We start from the raw sequence: 20,067 nt of genomic DNA, 5'->3' as shown, positions 1-20,067 counted from the left end.
CAACCTAGCCTTTCTGAGATTAATTTTGTAATTCAAGTTGCTTTTAACTGCGACACACTAGGAAATGAGGCCATCTTTCTAAAGTCCAGAACTGCTATAATACGTGATGGAAACATCCATTCTTAACTTGTCCATATACATATATATATATGTTGGCGCTTGCCGCAATCTATTCACTATAAAGCTAGCCTCAAAATTACTTTGTCTGCTTGTGTTTCTTTTTCATCTGTACACGTGTAAAATGACTTGATGTCTTCATCATTTTTGTGGCATATGCTTCTTCATCTCGATCCCAAGATGGCACTTATCCTTAATGCTTTCTTGATGCCTTATAGAATATCTTCATTCTCTTGTGTCTGCATCCTCTTTATAAGTCAGCTCAACGCAGTTGTGACATCACCATTCATCTTTGTCATTCATTTGCTCTGCTTCTTCTGGAATCTCATTTGAACGGCCATCATATTTTCTTGTATGTAGTTATGGTTTTCTCAATGGGAACCTTGCCTCTGGTATTCTCCTAGGTATCAGTATTCCCAACAGTACTGCATGGTTTTCACACTCTGGCTCCCAACATATGGGCAATACGGGTGAGGTAGTTGAGGTGGGGGTACTTGGATCTTCCTCTACAATGGTATGTGATTTGTCTTAATGTACTGATAATGTCAGGACAGATCAATTAATCCCTACCACTCACAGTGTTATCTGATCATTGAAGCACTCCCCCACTGCTGCTGCATATTGCTTAAAAAAGCACCTGAAACTTTACTTGGCTTTGGTTAGTTTTATTTCAAGGACGTTTATAGCTTCAGATTCTTGGGAAAAAATAGATTTTTGGGGAAAGAGCTAAAGTGGGTTTTTCTCAATTTAAGAAAAACAATGTTCAGCATTCGGAAAAGTAAATTACACAGATGTCAAAACTGACAAATATCAATAAGAGGTCACTTTTTGGTTATCTCCCCACCCACTGCTCTCGCCACATAGGCTCTTCTATGGGTACTCCCAATTGGTCACTTTTCAGCAGCATGCATCTGTCGAGAGAATAGCTTCATGAGTTCGCAAAACAAAAATAATGATGACTCCAGGATTTGGCAAGTGCAGGAGGATACCTGGATTTAGGGGAACACTTCTTCTGAATCACCCAGGATTTTGAAACGCCATGGACTCTAGATTTATCTATGGCTCCCTTATCTCTAACCCCATGCTCCATCTCAGAGCCAGAAAGGCAGTTGCAGTTCATTAAAAGTGTTAGGGAGGGGGACCAAAGAGCGGATATTGTACTACACTCCTGAAGAATTGCTCAGAATGGAACCTCTCACATACCAATGCAATATTTACGTGATAATGCTATTTGAGGGAGGCTGTACAATGTTGTATAATGGTACAGCCCACTATCTCGAGGTAATGGGCTGAGTGAATTGACGGAATTACTGATGAATGAGGAGCCACTGCCACATGGCTCATCCCGCCCCAAGAGGTATTAATGCAATTAGAACCCTTCTTTATTTTTGTAAAAGAAAATGGCAAGGGAGGGAAGCATTATATATGAAAGAAATAAGGGTGCTGGCCAGCACAATAAATGTGTTGTTCTCTGTATTTTGTATCGCTGACAGGGAGGCAATGTGGGTGGCTAGGAGTGGGACAAGAGGGAAATTTGCAGAAGGCAAAGGTGCCCGACGGAAGTACGAGTGCAGTTGCTGGGCGGTGGGCTGTCTAGGGAAACAATCGGTGGAAGAAGCAAGGTTACCGAACATGGGGAACATGGTCTTGTCTAAGAAGATGTTACAATTGACCCTGGCATTCCGATTAGTTGCTTTGCCCACCCAGGCTGCTTCTGACTGGTCCAAACCACCTGTTCCAGCATTGCATCCTTTTTCTTAGTGTTTTTACCTGATTCATTTAGATAACTTTGCAATGATTGAGCTTAATGTTCTTCAAACATTGTTGCCTGTCTATAAAATGCAATATGGCCTGTTGATGCCCCTAAAAGCTCATTGTATAATGATCAAGATTTTAAAAGAGCGGAAAGACCAGTTATGAAAGTTATATGATTCTTTACTAGACTCCCAATCAATAAAATTCAAATGTCGTGGGTCGACGAAGACTTCGACCGTGTCAACATACCCCTCTGCAAAGTTGCAATGAACTTTTACATGTGTTCATAATTCAAACATAACAATACACAATTAGCTGGTATCAGCAAAGAAAAGGTCAGCGACTATTTTGGTATGGTAATATTTTATTTGGATATACACGACTGAATCTTCAGACTTCAACTGCAACCAATCAAATCAACCTTTGTTTTTATTATTTCATTTGCCCTGATTTATGCCCCAATTCTTTGTGGCCCAGTTTGTGGGAAGACGGATACATTATCGACCGTTAAAAAAATATGTATCCTGAATGATGACACTTTTTATTTTAAGGTATATCTTAAAATCCATTGAGTGTTATACAAGGAAAAACGTCTGACATTGACCACATCAGTATAGAGGAACAGGGAACCAATGAATGTATTAAGGTTCTTTCAAATGTGTATTCATCATGTTTTTTTTTTGTTGCTTAGAGTCAACATCCTGAAGAGGAAGAGGATAGCACAGAAGACATAACTGATGATGAAATAGGAGACTTTTATGAGAGTGTGCCAGAAGTCACTTCAGATGAAAACAGAAGAAACAGCATCGTCAGTGTACTGAGTGCGCTCTCCCGCAAGTCGTCAACCAAGAAAAGGAAATCAAAGAAAAAATCACGAAACATTAAAGAAGTAAGTTTTTCTTGGAAAAGCAATAATTTATACAGATAATGTTGAAACCTAACACCCAGTTCAGATTCTGAGTAGTACCTTACATCACCCAAAGGATGCTCTAACATTTTTTTCTTTTAGACTCCATTATGCACACTCTTAAACATTACGTTGAAGCAGGACTTCCTGTGTTTCTTCTTTGTTCAAATATGGTCTAGCTCACAATGCATCCCAGTCCATCCTTCTGCATGTTGTCCCTTTGATCTTCTGAGCACAGATCAAAACATCTTTTGCATTTTTTCTGACTATGGAATGCCAAGGAAATGTGCAGTGCCAGCTAAAAGCCACATACACATATGTTGGTTATTGTCAGTACCTAGATTATTTACTGCTAATCTCCATTTCTCTGAAACATGCACATCCATAGTCCATTGCCAAGTGATTTGTGTTGGCACCTCCTCCAAAGGCATTTTTGTTTGCCATCAAATAAATTTAACATAATTCATGTAGCTACTTTTTTAGGCCATATATATGAAATTAGCCATTGTGTTGGCTACTGCTCAGAATCACTATGCTCTGAAGTTAGTCTTTATTGAACCAGCTGCAAATTTGCAGCCCTATGCAACAACATACAGGTAAGGGATTATGGCACAGTGGTATAGTTGCATTCTGAATCTAGATAATATTGGGTGCCACCACATTACACCCTTCGTCCACAGCAATTCCCTACATCATGATCGGGTACAACTGACTCTAATAGAGATGGGTCACACCACATTGCACAGAGTTTCCTCCCACAGCATTTCCCACCACATCACAGCTCTGGGGTAAGATTAGCTACATCTGTCAACTACCAAGCACCCAGCAACCTCATGGAGGATTCCTCCACTGTGAGCTGGATACAACAACTACAAAACTACAGGTTCCCACGAGGGAAGATCAAACATAAGAGCATCACAGGGAGGCTCTTGATACTTCGAACCCGATACAAACATAACTACAAAACCACAAAAGCCCAAAAAGGGAGACACAAATATAGGACCCCACAAGGTAAAATCAAACCACATGTCACCATAGGGAGGCCTTCCCCACTGCAAAAAGGATATTACTACAATTACAAAATTGCAGGTTCTAACAAGGGAAGATCAAACCAAATCAAAACAGGGAGGCTTTCACAACGGTGAACCCGATACAAACACAGCTACAAAACTACAAGGCCCCAAAGAAGGGGACACATATACAGTACCTCACAAGGGAAGAGGAAGATCAAACAACAGATCACCACAGTGAGGCTTTTGCCACTGTGAACCCGACACAACAACTACAAAACCACAAGAGCCCACAAAGGGAGACAGCATTGTGGGATGTCTTAACCCACTCATCCAAGCCCTGCAACATTATTAGGCATTGCTGGCAGCAGAAACATCAGAATGGCCACTGGAAAGCATGCTGCTCGCTCAAAACCAGCCAAAAATGCGCAGTAAAAATCTGAAAGATAGGCTGCCATCCACTTTTGCCTATCTTAGTGAGCACAGGAGATCACTGCCTAAAACCACCATTGGGCCATCCACAAAGCAGCCTGAAACCACTTGGAAATAGCAATACTGATTGCCAAAAGAAATACAGAGCTGGTTGGGAATCCGTTTTCTTGATTGTCAAAATGTGCTAAAATCATGGCACCCAAATCACCAAAAAGATCCAACCTTCTTGTTGTGTGTTCCACATTATTCTACTGCAAGAATACACATCAGTACAATATCAGCAAGAATCCTATGCTATCAAAGTAAAATCCCCTTTTTAAAGATATTGATGGAAAGACAATTGTAAAAAATGGGTGCAGTACCGTTGCTTGCCTCCGACAGGTGCTGGCAATCTCTAAATACTAACAGGAGAGCTGTGTGCCAGAAGCTAAATATGCCAAAGAAGAGAATTCCATCAAAAGGCCATATAAAGTGCCACACAGTGATTTTGTTCTGAAAAAGACTTGATTTAAATAAATATTGCTTATTTTAAGTTTATAAATGTATGTTTTTTTTTCACAAGGAACTCTGTGCAATTGATCAGAAGGTAGTCTGATTTAATTAAAACTTCAAGATGCCTTCTGTCCATGGGAAACCTTCACACCTGGCCTTCCTGCCACAGGAGAGGATATCGCATGGACATGTTAATTAGAACTGTTGTGAGAGGAGATTTCCCCTGCTGGCAGGAGGAAAGAGACAATAGACTCTTTCAACTGAATAGAATATGTGGATTTGGGTGTGCCTAGTCAACAACTGCTCTAGCAGGAAGGCAGGCCATGTGACCATCTGACTCACCCAGCTCTGGGGGCGGACCAGACTGGGATGTGGATTTAACATTGCACCAAATACATGTTTAAGGAAAATGGTTCTAAAATATTGTAACAAACTGACAAAAATATAAATCTTTGGGATTCTTAAAATTACAAATTCACTCACAGTTCAAGACTAAGCTGGACGCCATGTGATGTTCTCAGACCAAACCCTGTTATTTATGAATATTGTAGCTGCAGTGTTGTTGCTATGAACATAAGAACTTACAGTAATATGCCCAGGGAGGATCTGCATGCATGTATCACATTTGGTGCAGAACCAATATTGCGAAACCCACCAAAAGCTCAAATAAGTTGTCATTTCTGAACCCAAGCACATAGGAACATGGGACTTGAACAGAGACATGCCTTGATTAATTTGTGAAATGTGTATGTATTATGAACAACTTGTGTATCTGGGAAATATGATCTTGGGAAAAATTGATTTTCTAAGTAAAAGCAAAGGGGAGTGTTCTTTCCTTAAGCCATAAACATGACACCTGATGACACAGGATGACACACTACTCCCTTCTCCAGTCAGGCAGCAGGAAATTCTCTAACCTATCAAATCCTTAGGGGGTTGGGTATGTAGAATCAGCCTACACACCCACTTTGAAAACACATAAAAAGGGACTGCCGAGACCCAGATAGAACATTCATTTTTTTTCCACTACTCAGCGATTCCTGCGAAGCACTCTGCCGGACCAGATCCAGACAATATCCAGATAGAGACTCCAGATCTAGATCCACAGACCAGAACTTAGAATCCAGACTCTAGAACCAAGCTCTAGAACCCTGAAGCAAAGGCCTAATTCACAAGCTGAATACTTCTCAGCAGGCCTTCAGAATCTTTTGCAACCTGATTCTATCCCCTAAACTTCCACGGGGCCTAACCAAACCATTCAACAGCCGGGCTGTGCTGTTTGCTTCTAGCTAAGAACCCTGTGCTAGAACCCAGATCCAGACCCAGAGAGAGCAGTGCTGTATCCAGACCCGTCATATCCAGTTCAAGAGACCCAGACCGCCATGCAGTGCTGAGAGCAGAACCCTGTCCGGTGGCGAGAGTGAAGCCAAACCATTGACCAGATCTTTGACATGGCGCATTCCATTCCAAAACTAGGAGTGAGTATCTAGTCTAGAACTGTACAGAACCAATCTCTTAGTTTAAAGTAATCCTCTTCCATTCATTTCAACCTATCCAGAACTGCATTATAGAATCCTGTGTTCATCCTGTGGATTCCAAATCTGTAAAGTGCCATCTGTCATTCTGAAATCTTGACTTTATTTCTGAAAATCTACCTTCCTAAAAACATCCGTAACTTTTGAACCGCATGTCCTAGAAGCGAGATTTAACTGTCATTCCAATTCATTATAGTTTTTCCGTGATCGCGATTTACGCAGGCAGAAAAATTGCAGCAAATTGCAATTTAGCTCCATTTCACCACTTGTAAAAATAGCTGCTTCTTGCTTTCCACTGATGAATTTCGTTTCCAATTTGATAATCATTCATGAATCATTGCTAGTGTTGACCTAAACCAATCTATTGTAACTATCACTCATCCTGAATCTCTTTAGTGAATTAAAATCAATTTAGCATATTTTCCCATCCATTGCAATCACATACAAAAGCATTTTGACCTGCGTTTTAAAATCATTCCTGTGTCTCTCTAAGCTTGCTGGGGAAACTGGAATTGAACTGCATTCTTGATTGTATTCCTGAAACCTGTGTGCCCTCATTTCCATATCTTCTTATTGCATAGTGGGGGAAGTGAGTAGTCACAGGGGAAAAAGTGATCATATTATCTTTTGATTGAAATCATATCAAGTTATTTCTGTGTTGCATTCTTTCCCATCATTGCATTTCCTTGAATCATATAAAGTATTCTCTGCTACAGTATCCTTCATATTCATACACCTAAGTGATTAAAGAGAGTGTCAATTTTGTAATATTACCCATTGTTGATTACGTCCATATTCATAAGTGTGCTATTCAGATATTATTTTGTTCATAAATGTGTGATATATATATTGTTTAATTCTTCAAATAAATATTTTAATTTGCAAAACAAACCTACTTCTTGGCTCAGTGAGGTCAGGGGGATTCAAAGAGAGGGGCGTTATACAAGGGTTCATCATCCAGATTTAACGAACTTTGACATAAAAATATATAAATAAGGGCTTCCATTGGACATCCCATCCTTAGCATTGACTTAGTTGAATTGCTGGATTGAAGTCACTTACAACATTACCGGACACCACAATGGAAGCTCAACCAAGTGTCACCACAGGGAGGCTTTTGACAGTGAACCAGCTACAACTACAACTATTAAAGTACAGTCCAGTCACTATGTTGGTCTCTTTCATGTTTATGTAAGTGCCCTGATGCCTGAGGGTTTTCATCACTATAGAAGTAAATAAATAAATAAATACAGCAAGTACAGGGCCTCACAATGGAAACACTACCAAAGGGCATCACAGAGAGGCTCTCGCAGTTGTGAACCCAACACAAAAACAACTACAAAACTACAAGAGCCCACAAAAGGAAACAGCCATACAGGACCCCACAAGGGAAGATCAAGTAGGCTAGCACATGGAGGCTTTCACTGCGGCAAACATGATACAAATACCACTACAAAAACTATGGTACCTCACAAGGAGAGACAGCCACACAGGAACCTTCAAGGGAAGACCTAAAAACAGATCACAACAGATCAGCTCAGAGATCCTCTCACCATTGTGCACACAACATAACTAACCACCCAAATTCACTCCCTGACCGCCAGGGTTAGTCTTTCGACTGCCAGAGTTAGTCCCTGCTAATCAGGATTAGTTTTAGTCAGCGAGGGTTAATCCCTGACTACCAGGGTCATTCGCTGACTGCTAGGTATAGCTCACAGCCCCTGGGATACCCTCAACCCCTGGGATATCCCATCCCCTGCAACAGCCAGACCTGTGATAGTCCTTGTGCCGGGATAGAGCCACTCCCGGAACAGACTCCCATAACGAAAATGCCCTGCATCAAGAAAGAACGATGCACAAGGGACAACCAAAACAGAACACATGAAGTATAGCAATCTCAGAAAACCACACTAGAGAACAGACACATACCAAGGAATGACACACCGACAAACCCAATAGGAACAGTTCCATCCACCACAACAAGACCAAAATCGCTCTACCTAATACCCTACCTATCAACCCACCACCAACTTGGACAACCCTCCACCCACAAGAACCATACGCAAATTAGCAGGATAACTAGAAACCAAAGGGAAAGATGGTAAACACACAGTATCAAACCGGAAGGAAACAACATCAGCACACCATTCATCACAAACAATTGGCATGATAAAGCGTATTATCAGCATCATCAGAGAGACAACCATGAAGAAGATATCCATCCAATATGAAACTTGGCAGAATTACTCAATGAAGAAGCAGCATCAACGGACCTGAACACACAATCCAGTGGAAAAAACTAACACTATCAACACAACCACCAAATGACACAGCCAAAGAACAAACAAACCGCATGAAACAAAGAGATACACTGCAACCTATTCAACGCCAGAACAATGAACAACAGTAATATAGGAACTGCTAAGCAATGGAAAGTTAGGTATTCTATTTGTCACAGAAACCTGGGTAACTGAAAACTACAAGGTAAAAGCATGACTCTCTACTATAAGGAAGGCATAGTATCAAACAGTGAAGACAGACACAAGTGATCACAGTTCAAGGGTATTTATTGAACTTCAATGGGTTGGTTGAATGCCTACTCAATTCTAAATCTAAGGATGGGAGAAAGCTACAACCATTAAATAATAATAATGCAGTCCTAGTGGAGTCTCTGTCAAAATGAAATGAAAGGGCCTATACTAATAAACCTATGGCCAATCCTTACTTCTAAATACAAATCATGTGGGACAACAATGTTTACAAAAATTAAAGTTTTCAAGAAATGATATATCTGGATAGTTGAACAGTTGGCTTCCCGTACACACATTTTCAGTACGGGACAAGGCGGCAACACTCTGGCTTCTCTGCCGCAAGGATATAGTTCAAAGCGTAGGTATCAGGGCCTTCTGCGCCAAAGTCTTTTTACCAATAAAAGTCTTGTATTGCAGAGGGCCTGATGTAACAAACAAGCACCAAAGTTATTTTCTTAGAAGGATTTTCACATTCATAAATTCTCAGGTCCACTGTGTACCATGGGTCTCCTTCCTCCAGGCTCCGACTCCCTTTTAACACAATGTTCACATTTGGTCTCCCTCATTCGGACTCGGACCCCTTAAGCACAATGTTCACAATTGGTCTCCCTCGTTCGGGCACGGACCATGTAATCTCACTTTCTAAGTTTTCCTCTTTGTATCAAAAATCGAAGACTTTCCATTTTGCGATGGATTTTGCTTAAACAGTCGCAGGACCACTTCGATTCACTTCTTTTCTCATTCACATCTTTTACTTTCTCTTCTGCCACTGCTTGGCTGGATATCTCACAGAGACCTTCGATTGAGCACACTTGCAGTACTGATCCACTCTGTCACTGGTATTGTATCTTTCTCTGTTTCAAGTTCAAACATCCATAAGCAATTAAGCTTTCTTCACATCTTTCATCACACACGCTACTAATCTTCATTCTTGTGCTCTTTATGCAATGTTACTGCTTGCAACCTTGACGTCAGCACAGACTGGTCTTGCATCAGTCTACCCAACTCACTGGCTGTGTTGATCTCTCTGGCACTGCTTTGATCCTGGAGCCAAGGATGGTACCACAGCAGCTGCTGCTCCTCCCCAACTCAGTCAGCCATGCAGGAGGGCCCCTGGTGTCTCTCACACACAATGCAAGATTATTCAGTCTGGTTTCCTGGCCTTATGCTTTTTAATCTGAAGGATTCTGGACAATAATAGTTTCTTTCTTCCCTTGTTCAGCTGCCATCTGGAAAATGCTGTTCTTTAGAATGCTTTGCCTCACTCAGAGTGTGCTCTCCGGCTCCGCCTTTTATCCTTGTGGGGAAGCTTAATGGAAATCAGGTGTGAGTGGTTACCAGTAATTGCCTGATCTTGCCTGACCATAGTAGTGGGACATGTCAGGTACAATGCTGGGATGTAAGTCTGTTTTTTTTCCCAGAGCGAGCTGTCCATGTGAAAGTGTTTGTGAAGGGAAAGTGGGGGGTAAAGCTCCAAAATATCCTACTGGGTAGGATGGGGTAAAGGTGTTACAGGGAGGGGGACACCACATATCATCATCAGGTGTCCCACTCCCTGAAAACCCCTCACCCAGGTGATCCTCCCTCACTGGTCCACCCACAGGGCCTGGATCCAAAGGTGATGGACATGCCCTAAACACCTGAGAGGTAAAGTCCAAGGGACTAGTGGATGAGACACCTTCTGGTTTCTCACACTACCCAACAAATTTAAAATTAAGCAAGTCAACAGCGAAGGAAAAAGAGGAGGATGACTCACCATAGCATACAAAAACCAGATAAAAATAACAACACCACCACCGTTAAACATACCAAACTGTGAATCACTGATCCTACACCTAACTCTAGATCCTCAAACCAACCTAGCCTTTCCAATCATCTACAGGCCACCAACCTACAACCAGACCTTCTTAGACACCTGTGTGAACACCATCACCAACATCACCATTAAACATGATCACCTGATCAGACTTCTGGTTTGAAAAAGAGAACATCAACTCACCCAAAACATTAAATAATCATCTAGCGACAATGCATCTAGATGCAATATCCGCAACAAAAACCTGGTCACAACTGCACCTCCAATGCAAATTCTCTGGAGCAACCACTTCATTACACCCTTTGTGATCCAACCACCAGTGAGGCTACCTGACAACCTCCATAAAGCTCCTCCAATTCTTAAAAGAAACTGGAGAGCCATAAACAGCATGGACCTAAATGTGAGACTGGAAGTTACAAAACTATCAATCACCACCCTAGACTCAGCCAGCATAGAAAGAACAGACACAATCCAAAAATGGATCATAAAAACACTAGATGACATGGCATCAGAACAAACATTCACCCACTCACTAAAGAAAACAATGTCAAGATGATTCACACCCCAAAGCACTGAAAAAAACAACAGAAAACTAGAACAAGAATGGAGTAAAAACTATGACCAACACAAAAAAAGACATACCAAAAACAGATTAGATAATGCAAAGCTGAAATACTCACAGCAAAAGAAAACACTACAACAAACAAATCACAAAATCAGGTAACACCCAGAAAGAGATATTCAATATAATAAACAAGCTAAGAACCCCATCAATGTGCAATAATGCACCAACCCCCACGCAAAAACTGTGCAATGATCTTGCTGACCACTTCAAGGACAAAATCACTAACATCCAGCAAATCATTGAAAGCAAGCCAAAACACACCACCGACCACCTCAACCAGCCAACACCAGATCCACCCACTAGACTAAACCTCCTCCTGCTGATCTCTCCAGACAAATTCAATCACAGTTTGAGCAAAAGCAAGAGAGCGGACTTCAAAAGACCCCTGCCCACGAGGAATCGACAAGATCGTCCTCACCCAGAGAACACCAGCACAATATTACCTCAACCTCCTCAACCACTCATTAGGAACAGGAGATGTGACACAAACCTTCAAATTGACCTACAGCAAGTGATTCATTAAAGATTGATTGGGAAACAAGGAAGACATAACCAACTACTGATCAATTTCAAATATCCCATACCCGACAAAACTATTAGAAAGCTACATCTATGAACAAATCTTGGAACATGTAGGAAACAATAGATTATTGTACAGGGCACAAGTAGGCTTCAGACCCATGAGAGGAACGGAAACTGCACTACTGTCTAAATGAGACGATGTAAAGGACAATGCAGACTCAATCGCCTAATTCAGCATTAATACTACTCAATCTCTCAGCAGCCTTCTACACAGTCATTCACGACACACTCATCAAAAGACTAGAACATACTGGAATTGGCAACACCGCTCTCCTCCGGCTAAATTCCTTCTTGACAGAAAGAACAGAAACAACTTGGATAGTGCCGTTCAAGTGAGTACCTCAGAAAACAACATGTGTAGTCCCACAGGGCACATCACTGTCCCTGCTACTCTTATATCTGCATGACCCCCCATCTAACATCATCAGAAAACATAGCCTCACCTGCTACAACTACACAGACGACCCTCAAATCATCTATAAAATCAACACTAACGAAGACCAAAACTCACCACTCGCCAACTGCCTCACTCAACTAAACCAGTGGTTGAGCACAAACAGCTTTAAGTTCAACCTGGACAACACTGTAATCATGATCACACCCAACTACCCATTGGACAACCATCACATTCCTTGGCTCACCCAGCTGGGAACACCCCCAAACCCATCCCAATAGGTATACTGTCTTGGAATTCTAATGGATAATAAACTAGCACAATAGCCACAGGTCAATACAGTAGCTAGGAAATGGGTTTTCCACCTACACAGAATCACAAGGACTACACTTCTTCTCCTTTACAGACAGAGCACAGACAGAACACTCGCAGTCATCTCACTCATCATGTCACTCATCATGTCAAGAATAGATTACGCTAACAGCATCTATCTCTGAATGCCAGAATACCTTATGAGGAAGCTTCAATGAATACAGAATGCAGAAGCAAGACTTCGACTCAATATAAGAGAACATATCACTACAGCACTAAGAACACTGCATTGATTACCAGTCACTTTCCTTCAAAACTCTCTGCATAACACAAAGAGTGATGGTCTAGGAGCGGTATTGATACAGGAAAAAATCTCCATATACCACTCGAAATCAGTAGTCTGAAAATACTGTATTCGAATAACAATTTAGCCATAAAAAGAAAAAAAAAGTACACATAAGCCCTATACAGATCTATAAAAATCCATCAAAATCTCCATTATAATAAAATGTCCAAATATATCCTCTTTAAGATATAGAACATAGGGTAGACGATAATCATTCATTAACATCTACTGTTGGGTTTAACTTGACTTTACTTTACTTTCATTATTTGTACAGCGCTGCAATGGACCCGTAGGCATAAGGGCGCTGACAAACATGAAAGAGAGCGGACACCAAAACCAGCACATAGAATAAAAGGGGTAATTCAGCAGGGTGGGCCAGGAGGTAAGATTAGGCAAACAGCCAGGTCTTCAATTTCTTCTTGAATGGCTCAAGCTTGGTCTGAAACCTAAGATCGAGCAGGAGATCATTCCTCGCCGAGGGGGCAGCCACTGAGAAAACCCCCTTTTCTGTCTTCCTGGATCTGTATCTGGGGATCACTAATAGATTTTGGTTATGAGCTCTAAAGGCTCTGCTGACGACCTTGTTCACAACAAGTTCCTTGAGATAAGATGGCATAGTACCCAGTGTACACTTATATGTGATCGTGAGGAGGCAGAAACATATTTGCGTCTCCACAGGCAGCCAGTGCAAGGCTCTTCTGGCCTCAGTGACATGATCATGTTTAGAAAGCCCCTTAATAACCCTCACGGCTCAGTTTTGTGTGCCAATGATGAGGAGCTCGGTCTTAGACTTGTTAAGTGCCAGGCCATTCAAGACCATCCAATTATCGATGCTGGCAAAGACTTCATTCAAGTTTTCTTCGCCTAGTTTTTGAGAGCCAGCCAGAGGGAAGACGCCCTGCGTGTTGTCAGCAAAGTTGGTAAACCAAATCCCTTCCTGTTCCAGGATTGCAAAAAAAGGGGCCATAAAAATATTGTATAAGCAGGGGGAAATGCTTGCCCCTTGTGTGATGCCAAATCCAATCGGTATTGTAGCGGCCTCAGCTGTCTCGGAGCAGACTCTTCTTTTTCTATTGTTAAGAAAAAAAACAACCCAAAGAGTCGCAGCTGGGGAAAAATTACCCACCTCCTCGACCCCGGAGACCATTAATTAATGGTCTAACAGGTCAAACGTGGCTGTGAGATCCAGCAGCATGAGCATGCAGGAAGAGTCCCTTATCCATACGCTCATGCAGCCTAGATTTTTAGCTCAAATAGAGCTGTCTCTGTGCTATGACCTGCTCTGAATCCAGATCGTTGGCAATCAAGGACAGAGAAGTTATTGGGATGTTGGATCACTTGCCTATATGCTACACAATCCAGAGTCTTTAAAAGGAAAGCTTTGTTTGTGATAGGTCTATAATTTAAGGGATCTCCCAAAGGAAGACCCGTTTTTTTCAATATGGGGGGGTCACACGATTGTTTGAGATATTCTGACACAAGACCCTCCATAAGCGAAGTGTTCACAAATTTGCATATGGCTGCGAGTAGGGTCGGGGGACAAGGTTTTAAGATGACGGCTGAGAAAGGGTATCCTTTGCAACTAGTGGTCTTGAGGTGAGCCACTAACTCTGCCAATTCCTCCAGGGAGACAGGGAAAAGTTAAATTGGGGAATAGAGGGACATTTTTTAGAGCTCAGCTTGCTAGCATCCAATAGGGCGGCATCTTTCTTAATTGATATATTTGCCTTCATGTCCTGCAGTTTCTTAACCATGGCATCCTGGATGCTCTGACACTATGTAGTGTCTTTCACTACTAATCCGGACTCAGGAGAAGTGGTAGACTGCTGCTCTTTTAAAATTGTAAAAAGTAATCTTTTCTCAGATTTTGCATTCATGATCCAGTCATTAAAAATGTATTTTTTGCACCCAGAATAGCAAATTTATATGCTCTAGCTGAGCCTTCGTACACCGCGAGATGTCCTGGAGCAGGATTACATTTCCAGCCATAGATAAGTTTTAGCATATTCAATTTTATCTTTTGCAGGTCTAGAGAGAACCATGGTTTGTTTTTGACCATGGATCTGACTTTTCTGTGTTTCTCAGGGACCAAGTTGTTAGTAATGTCTTCCAGATTGGAAATCAAGACTTTTGACATCCCCACCAAGGTACACGTGGGTGGGAAATTGAACTCAGCAGTGGGGTGATTCTGGCCTGCGTGAGTAACCAAGGGTAACCAAGTGAAAGCAAGGGAAAAATCAACATGTAAACAACATGACCAGGCAACAAATTAAACCCCACTACCAAGGGTTAAGAATACATTACAAATAATAATTCATACAAACATGCAGACAATGCCCTAAAATGTGTGCTTACAATTTGTTTGATAGTGCAACACACAAATAAGTTTCGTCTGGCTTTTAAAAAGTTAAAACATTTGTGATTTAAAGGAGATAACAGCGAAAAAGGTAAATGTATCACACATATACATAACACATCTGCCCAAATAGGCGTTAAACCTGAGATATTTCCCCCTTGAAGCCAAGCTTTCCGTATATAAAGGGACAAAGCCCAGGCAGTAAGGGGAGTCTCCACCTTCAATAAAAAGTTAAGTGTAAGGCAATATTGTTTGAAATTATTTCACTTTAGCGCAGACACCAAACAAACTTCTCAGTGAAGCATATGCTGGGCAAAAGAAGATGTGAGGAATGTCCTCCACCTCTGCATGGCACATAGGGCACCATACCTCTATAGTATACCCTAGTGTTCCAGCTACGACATCTCTTAAGAGAAGACAATAAAAACAAGCTCTTGTTATTTGGCACATTTGAGCTTTGAAATTACTCCAAACGAAGTAATCCTTTATGGAATCTGTAGCAAGAATTATAAAATGCCTATTCGCTGGTTTCATGATTTCCATTGACTGCCTTGACACTCTGGCCATGAATTTCAACCTCTCTATATAAACACGTCTCCTAAAGGAATCAGGACCACAAAATACGGAATTGCATGTATACTGTCTAGCTTTTTCCTTATATGGTTTAACCATTTAATATTCTCTGTCCCTTTTTTGTGGAGTAACGATTTCAAAATGTGTTGGGTGAGTGAAGCCTTGGGATTGGACCAAATCCCAATCCACAAAAGAATTGCTTCCAAGTCCAGCTTGCGCTGAATAAAACCAGAGCCAATCTCGTTCTGTGTTGCGAAATTCAGGGCTGAGCTAGGGAGAGCCAATAGAGACTTAAAATGACTTATTTTCAACAGTCTGTAGTTCTGAGCTCTCTGAGAATCCCCAAATAGCTCCCCCATATTTCACTGCCCCAAGTATGCATGCAGAGCAAATTATCTTAATGATCTTGAGTGGCTGGTGTCTATGCAAAACTTGTCCTTGGCATCAAGCCCGGGGATTGTATCTCTCCAGCCCTGAAATCTCTCCATTGATTCCCGGTGGCTTCAGGGATAAAGTTCAAGACCCTCTGCATTATCCACAAAGCTTTCTGGGGCCAAGGACCACAATACATCCAACTCTCTCTTCCTAAGCATTTTCCTTCTCAAGCCCTCTGGTCATCCACCTCCAACTGTGTGAGGGACAGACGCTTCTCCAGGCAGAGAGTGGGGGATAGATCTCTATCCTACGCTGGTGCCACCCTCTGGAACAGCCTTCCTGCCTCTCTCAAACGTGAGCAGGACCACTTCAGGTTCTCTCTCTCTCTCTCTCTCTCTCTCTCTCTCTCTCTCTCTCTCTCTCCCTCTCTCTCCTCTCTCTCTCTCTCTCTCTCTCTCTCTCTCTCTCTCTCTCTCTCTCTCTCCTCCACTGCTGATATTTCTGTCTGCTACACTAACGGGTTCCTGGCCTCCCTCTCAATCTTATGGGGACCAGACTCCTTCCCGACCAGTAGTCCCATGCACTGCATCTGGGCCTACTGTGCACTAGGGACTGTATCTGCAACCCTACAGTCCCCTGCATCTTTGCACTTACTTAGAACTAGCCACCCCTGCAGCACTTACTCGAGATTTGCTTATTGCACTCTCCCTTTTCCTCCCCCTGGCATTTCTCCTCTCCCTTGCACTTTCACGATCTGAATGACACAAGGCCTATGAAGATTGTTTGATTTGCCCCCCTTTGTCTTCCGCTTCCTTGTCTTGTTGTGCCTAGAAACACTAGTGTAGAAGCGCATTATAAATGATTTAGCATATCATATCATATGTTGGGTAATGAACAATGCCCCCAATGGATTGCTTCATTCACAGCACTTGTTTGGAGCAATGAGGATCCACTGAAAAATTCTAAGAAAATCAAAGTCTGGATTGCACCCCATAGAAGAGAAATTCATCTTTCTGTTCTTTTGGCTGAATACCAAGACTACAGATTTAAGTGAATTTAATTGAAGGTCTAAAGCATTGATCAGGGATGCATATTTTTTAGTTAAAGTCTGCAAGGCCCTTGGAGTTCATGCAATCAGTACAGAATCATATGCATATATTAGAGCTGTTAGCCACATCCCACCTATCTTTGGGATAACAGCAGCACACACTATTAGCTTTTTTTGCAAGTCATTAATATAGAAGGAAATTAAAAATGGGGCAAAAACACACCCTTGACAAACTCCACTGCTAATAGGGAACCAGGGTGTACAATGCCCGTCCCTACTGGATCAGACACACGCCTCATTATTTTGAGGTTCACTTCTAAGAACACACAGGATATTCTCTGGACATCCAAAGGCCCCAAGCACCTGCCATAACTTCTCTCTGTTGACTTTGTCAAAGATGGTGCTTACGTCCATGAACGCAAGGTGCAGTGGCGTGTTTCTTTATAAACAGAGAATGGGCAATTACCAGATATAAATGTGATCCTTCCTCCCTGGTCCCCAAACAAACCAACATGAACACTATGGTCCAGAAGACGACATAGCCTTGAACCGAAACAATAGGCAAAACAAACCTTTGGGGGATCAGCATTCTCATGCATAGAAGTGAAACTCTCAAACTTGCTCCCAAAGGAAATACAAACAAAAAACAATCACCTAAAAATCAGGAAACGTTTAAAAACATGTCTCCTTAACACACCAAGCTGAAGAAAGCGCACCGGGTAGAGAAATTCGGCTTCCGAATGCAAGAAAAATCAACAAAACTAGACCAGCAAAGACAAATCCGACCCCAAACTCGTTAGAAACAAGACTAACACAAATGGTTAACCAAACACAAAATAACTACACAGTCAAATGTCAAATAACCGCTAAAACCTCTCTGCATACACACCACACAGCACAGAAGTAACAAAACGCAGTCCTTTGCCACAAAACACCCAAGATACAGGCGCTCTACCAACTCTCTACAACACCCATGAAGCACATAGAGCACCTGCATACAACCACCCACATTATACAAATTACATCAACTAAAATCATGCCAACACCCAGTGACCATTTTTCCGAACTGAAGCAACCAACAGGACATCAACGCTCTCTTGCACTTTCCCTCTCAACTACACTAACCAACCATCCTTTACAGATCTGTCTGAGCGCCTGGAGACCATGAAAATGGCTGCGGTGCGTGGTACAAATCACAATAACATAACACATGACATTACCAGTAAAATGCTAAGAAAGAGTAACTTACGGTAAGTATTAGCATTATTATTATTATTATTATTATTATTATTATTATTATTATTATTATTATTATGATTATTAGTTTTATTATTATTATTAGTAATAATAATAATAATAATAATCATAATAATCATAATAATAATAATAATAATAATAATAATAATAATAATAATAATATAAGGGTATTATTGAGCCTGGACCTTGCTTCAGGAAGAAATGGTGTGCTTTGCAATTGTGAGTGGAGAAAATGGCGAGGAAAGCAGAGAAAGAAGGGAGTGTGGAGTCAATCACATGGGAGAGGTAGGGTTGGTAATTTAGCAGCACAGGAAATATGAGCAACCAAGGGTGGAAACTGTTGAGAGCAGATCATCCAGTTTCAGGTTAGATAGGGAGTGAACACTGTGTGAGCCTTTGAGTTAAGGAGGAGCCATTCATTGAAGAGGAGGGTCTTCAGTTCCTTCCTGAACTGTAGAAGAAAGTGGCCGAGCCTGATGTTGACTGGGAGAAAGTTCAAGAGTCTTGGGGCATAGACAAAGAAGGCCTGTCTTCTGGTTCATTCCTTTGTTAAATATATGAGATCATGTCTGCACATGTCCTTAATTCTGGCGGATCATAGACCTCAGGAGGTTCTGACTTTCTCAGTGAGGTAGCTTCAGGATGACAGCCGTGTGGATGATACACAGTATTTAAACATGATAAACACTTGCGGCTGGACCCAGTGCAGTTTGATGAGTCCTTTGGTGAGTTGTGCTGCTGCATGCACAACACATCTCAGGGGTGCCAAGGTAGTTGCTGGAATGCCTTCCAAAAGGGCATAGCCACCATCCAGATGGGAGACGACCAAGGCTTGGACTGCAGATCTAAAGTTGTTTTCTGGAAAGAAGGGCTTGAGTTTCCACAAGAAAGAAAGTCAATACCAAGTTGTTTGTGTCTTTCTTGCTATGGGATGTTTGAAGGAGAGGTGTTTGTCAATGTCAAACCCAGGTGATCAGCTGAGTTGTGACGTCCTTGAAGTTCATAACACAGAGACCAGTTGGATGACAGGATCTTCGTGTTGTTGGTCAGCAGTAGGAATTCAGTCTTGAAGGGGTTGGGTCTCAGGTAAGCACTGGACATTCATGACTGGTTCAATGTGAGGCAGGTTTTGAGCCTATGGATGTCTTTTATGTAGGATATCTTGAGATAGAGCTAGAATTGTCTGTGCATTGGTTAATGAGGATGCTGTCCAGAGAAGGGTTCCACACAGTTCCATATAAAAATTGATGATTACAGGGGAGAGGATGGATCCCTGTGGGACTCCACAGGGGACAGGGTTTGAGAGCCAGACTAATCAATTTGTACAAATGGTAAGGTGCATGCGGATCCCCATGCAGCTATGCAGTTTCAGATGATCTACTGTTTAAAATTCTGCTGAGAGGTCAAGGAGAACCACGAGGCAAGGATGGCCATCATCGAGGATTCTAAGCGCATCATTGATCACCTTTATGATAGCTGTTTCTATGCTGCATCTGGGTCTGAAGCCACATTTATAGAAGTGAATATGGCTGTTGGCTCTGATGTGTTGGAGGAGTGGCGTGGCTACTGCTTTCTGGATGATCTTACCTATAAAGAGAAGTTGG

The 20,067-nt window shown here is 41.8% G+C and overlaps 1 protein-coding gene across 1 annotated transcript in view; it reads left to right on the top strand.

Moving 5' to 3' along the window:
* Positions 1–20,067, top strand: part of LOC138568836 (ATP-dependent translocase ABCB1-like) — a 615,126-nt gene that overhangs the window by 300,404 nt on the left and 294,655 nt on the right. The window contains exon 10 of the mRNA XM_069646608.1: positions 2,564–2,761. Coding sequence (XP_069502709.1) covers positions 2,564–2,761 — 198 coding nt within the window. The remainder of the gene's footprint in view (positions 1–2,563; positions 2,762–20,067) is intronic.

This window comes from Ambystoma mexicanum, chromosome 2q, assembly GCF_040938575.1.
Source record: "Ambystoma mexicanum isolate Mex_15411 chromosome 2q, UKY_AmexF1_1, whole genome shotgun sequence".
NCBI lineage: Eukaryota > Metazoa > Chordata > Amphibia > Caudata > Ambystomatidae > Ambystoma > Ambystoma mexicanum.
This window is presented reverse-complemented; position numbering and strand designations above follow the sequence as displayed.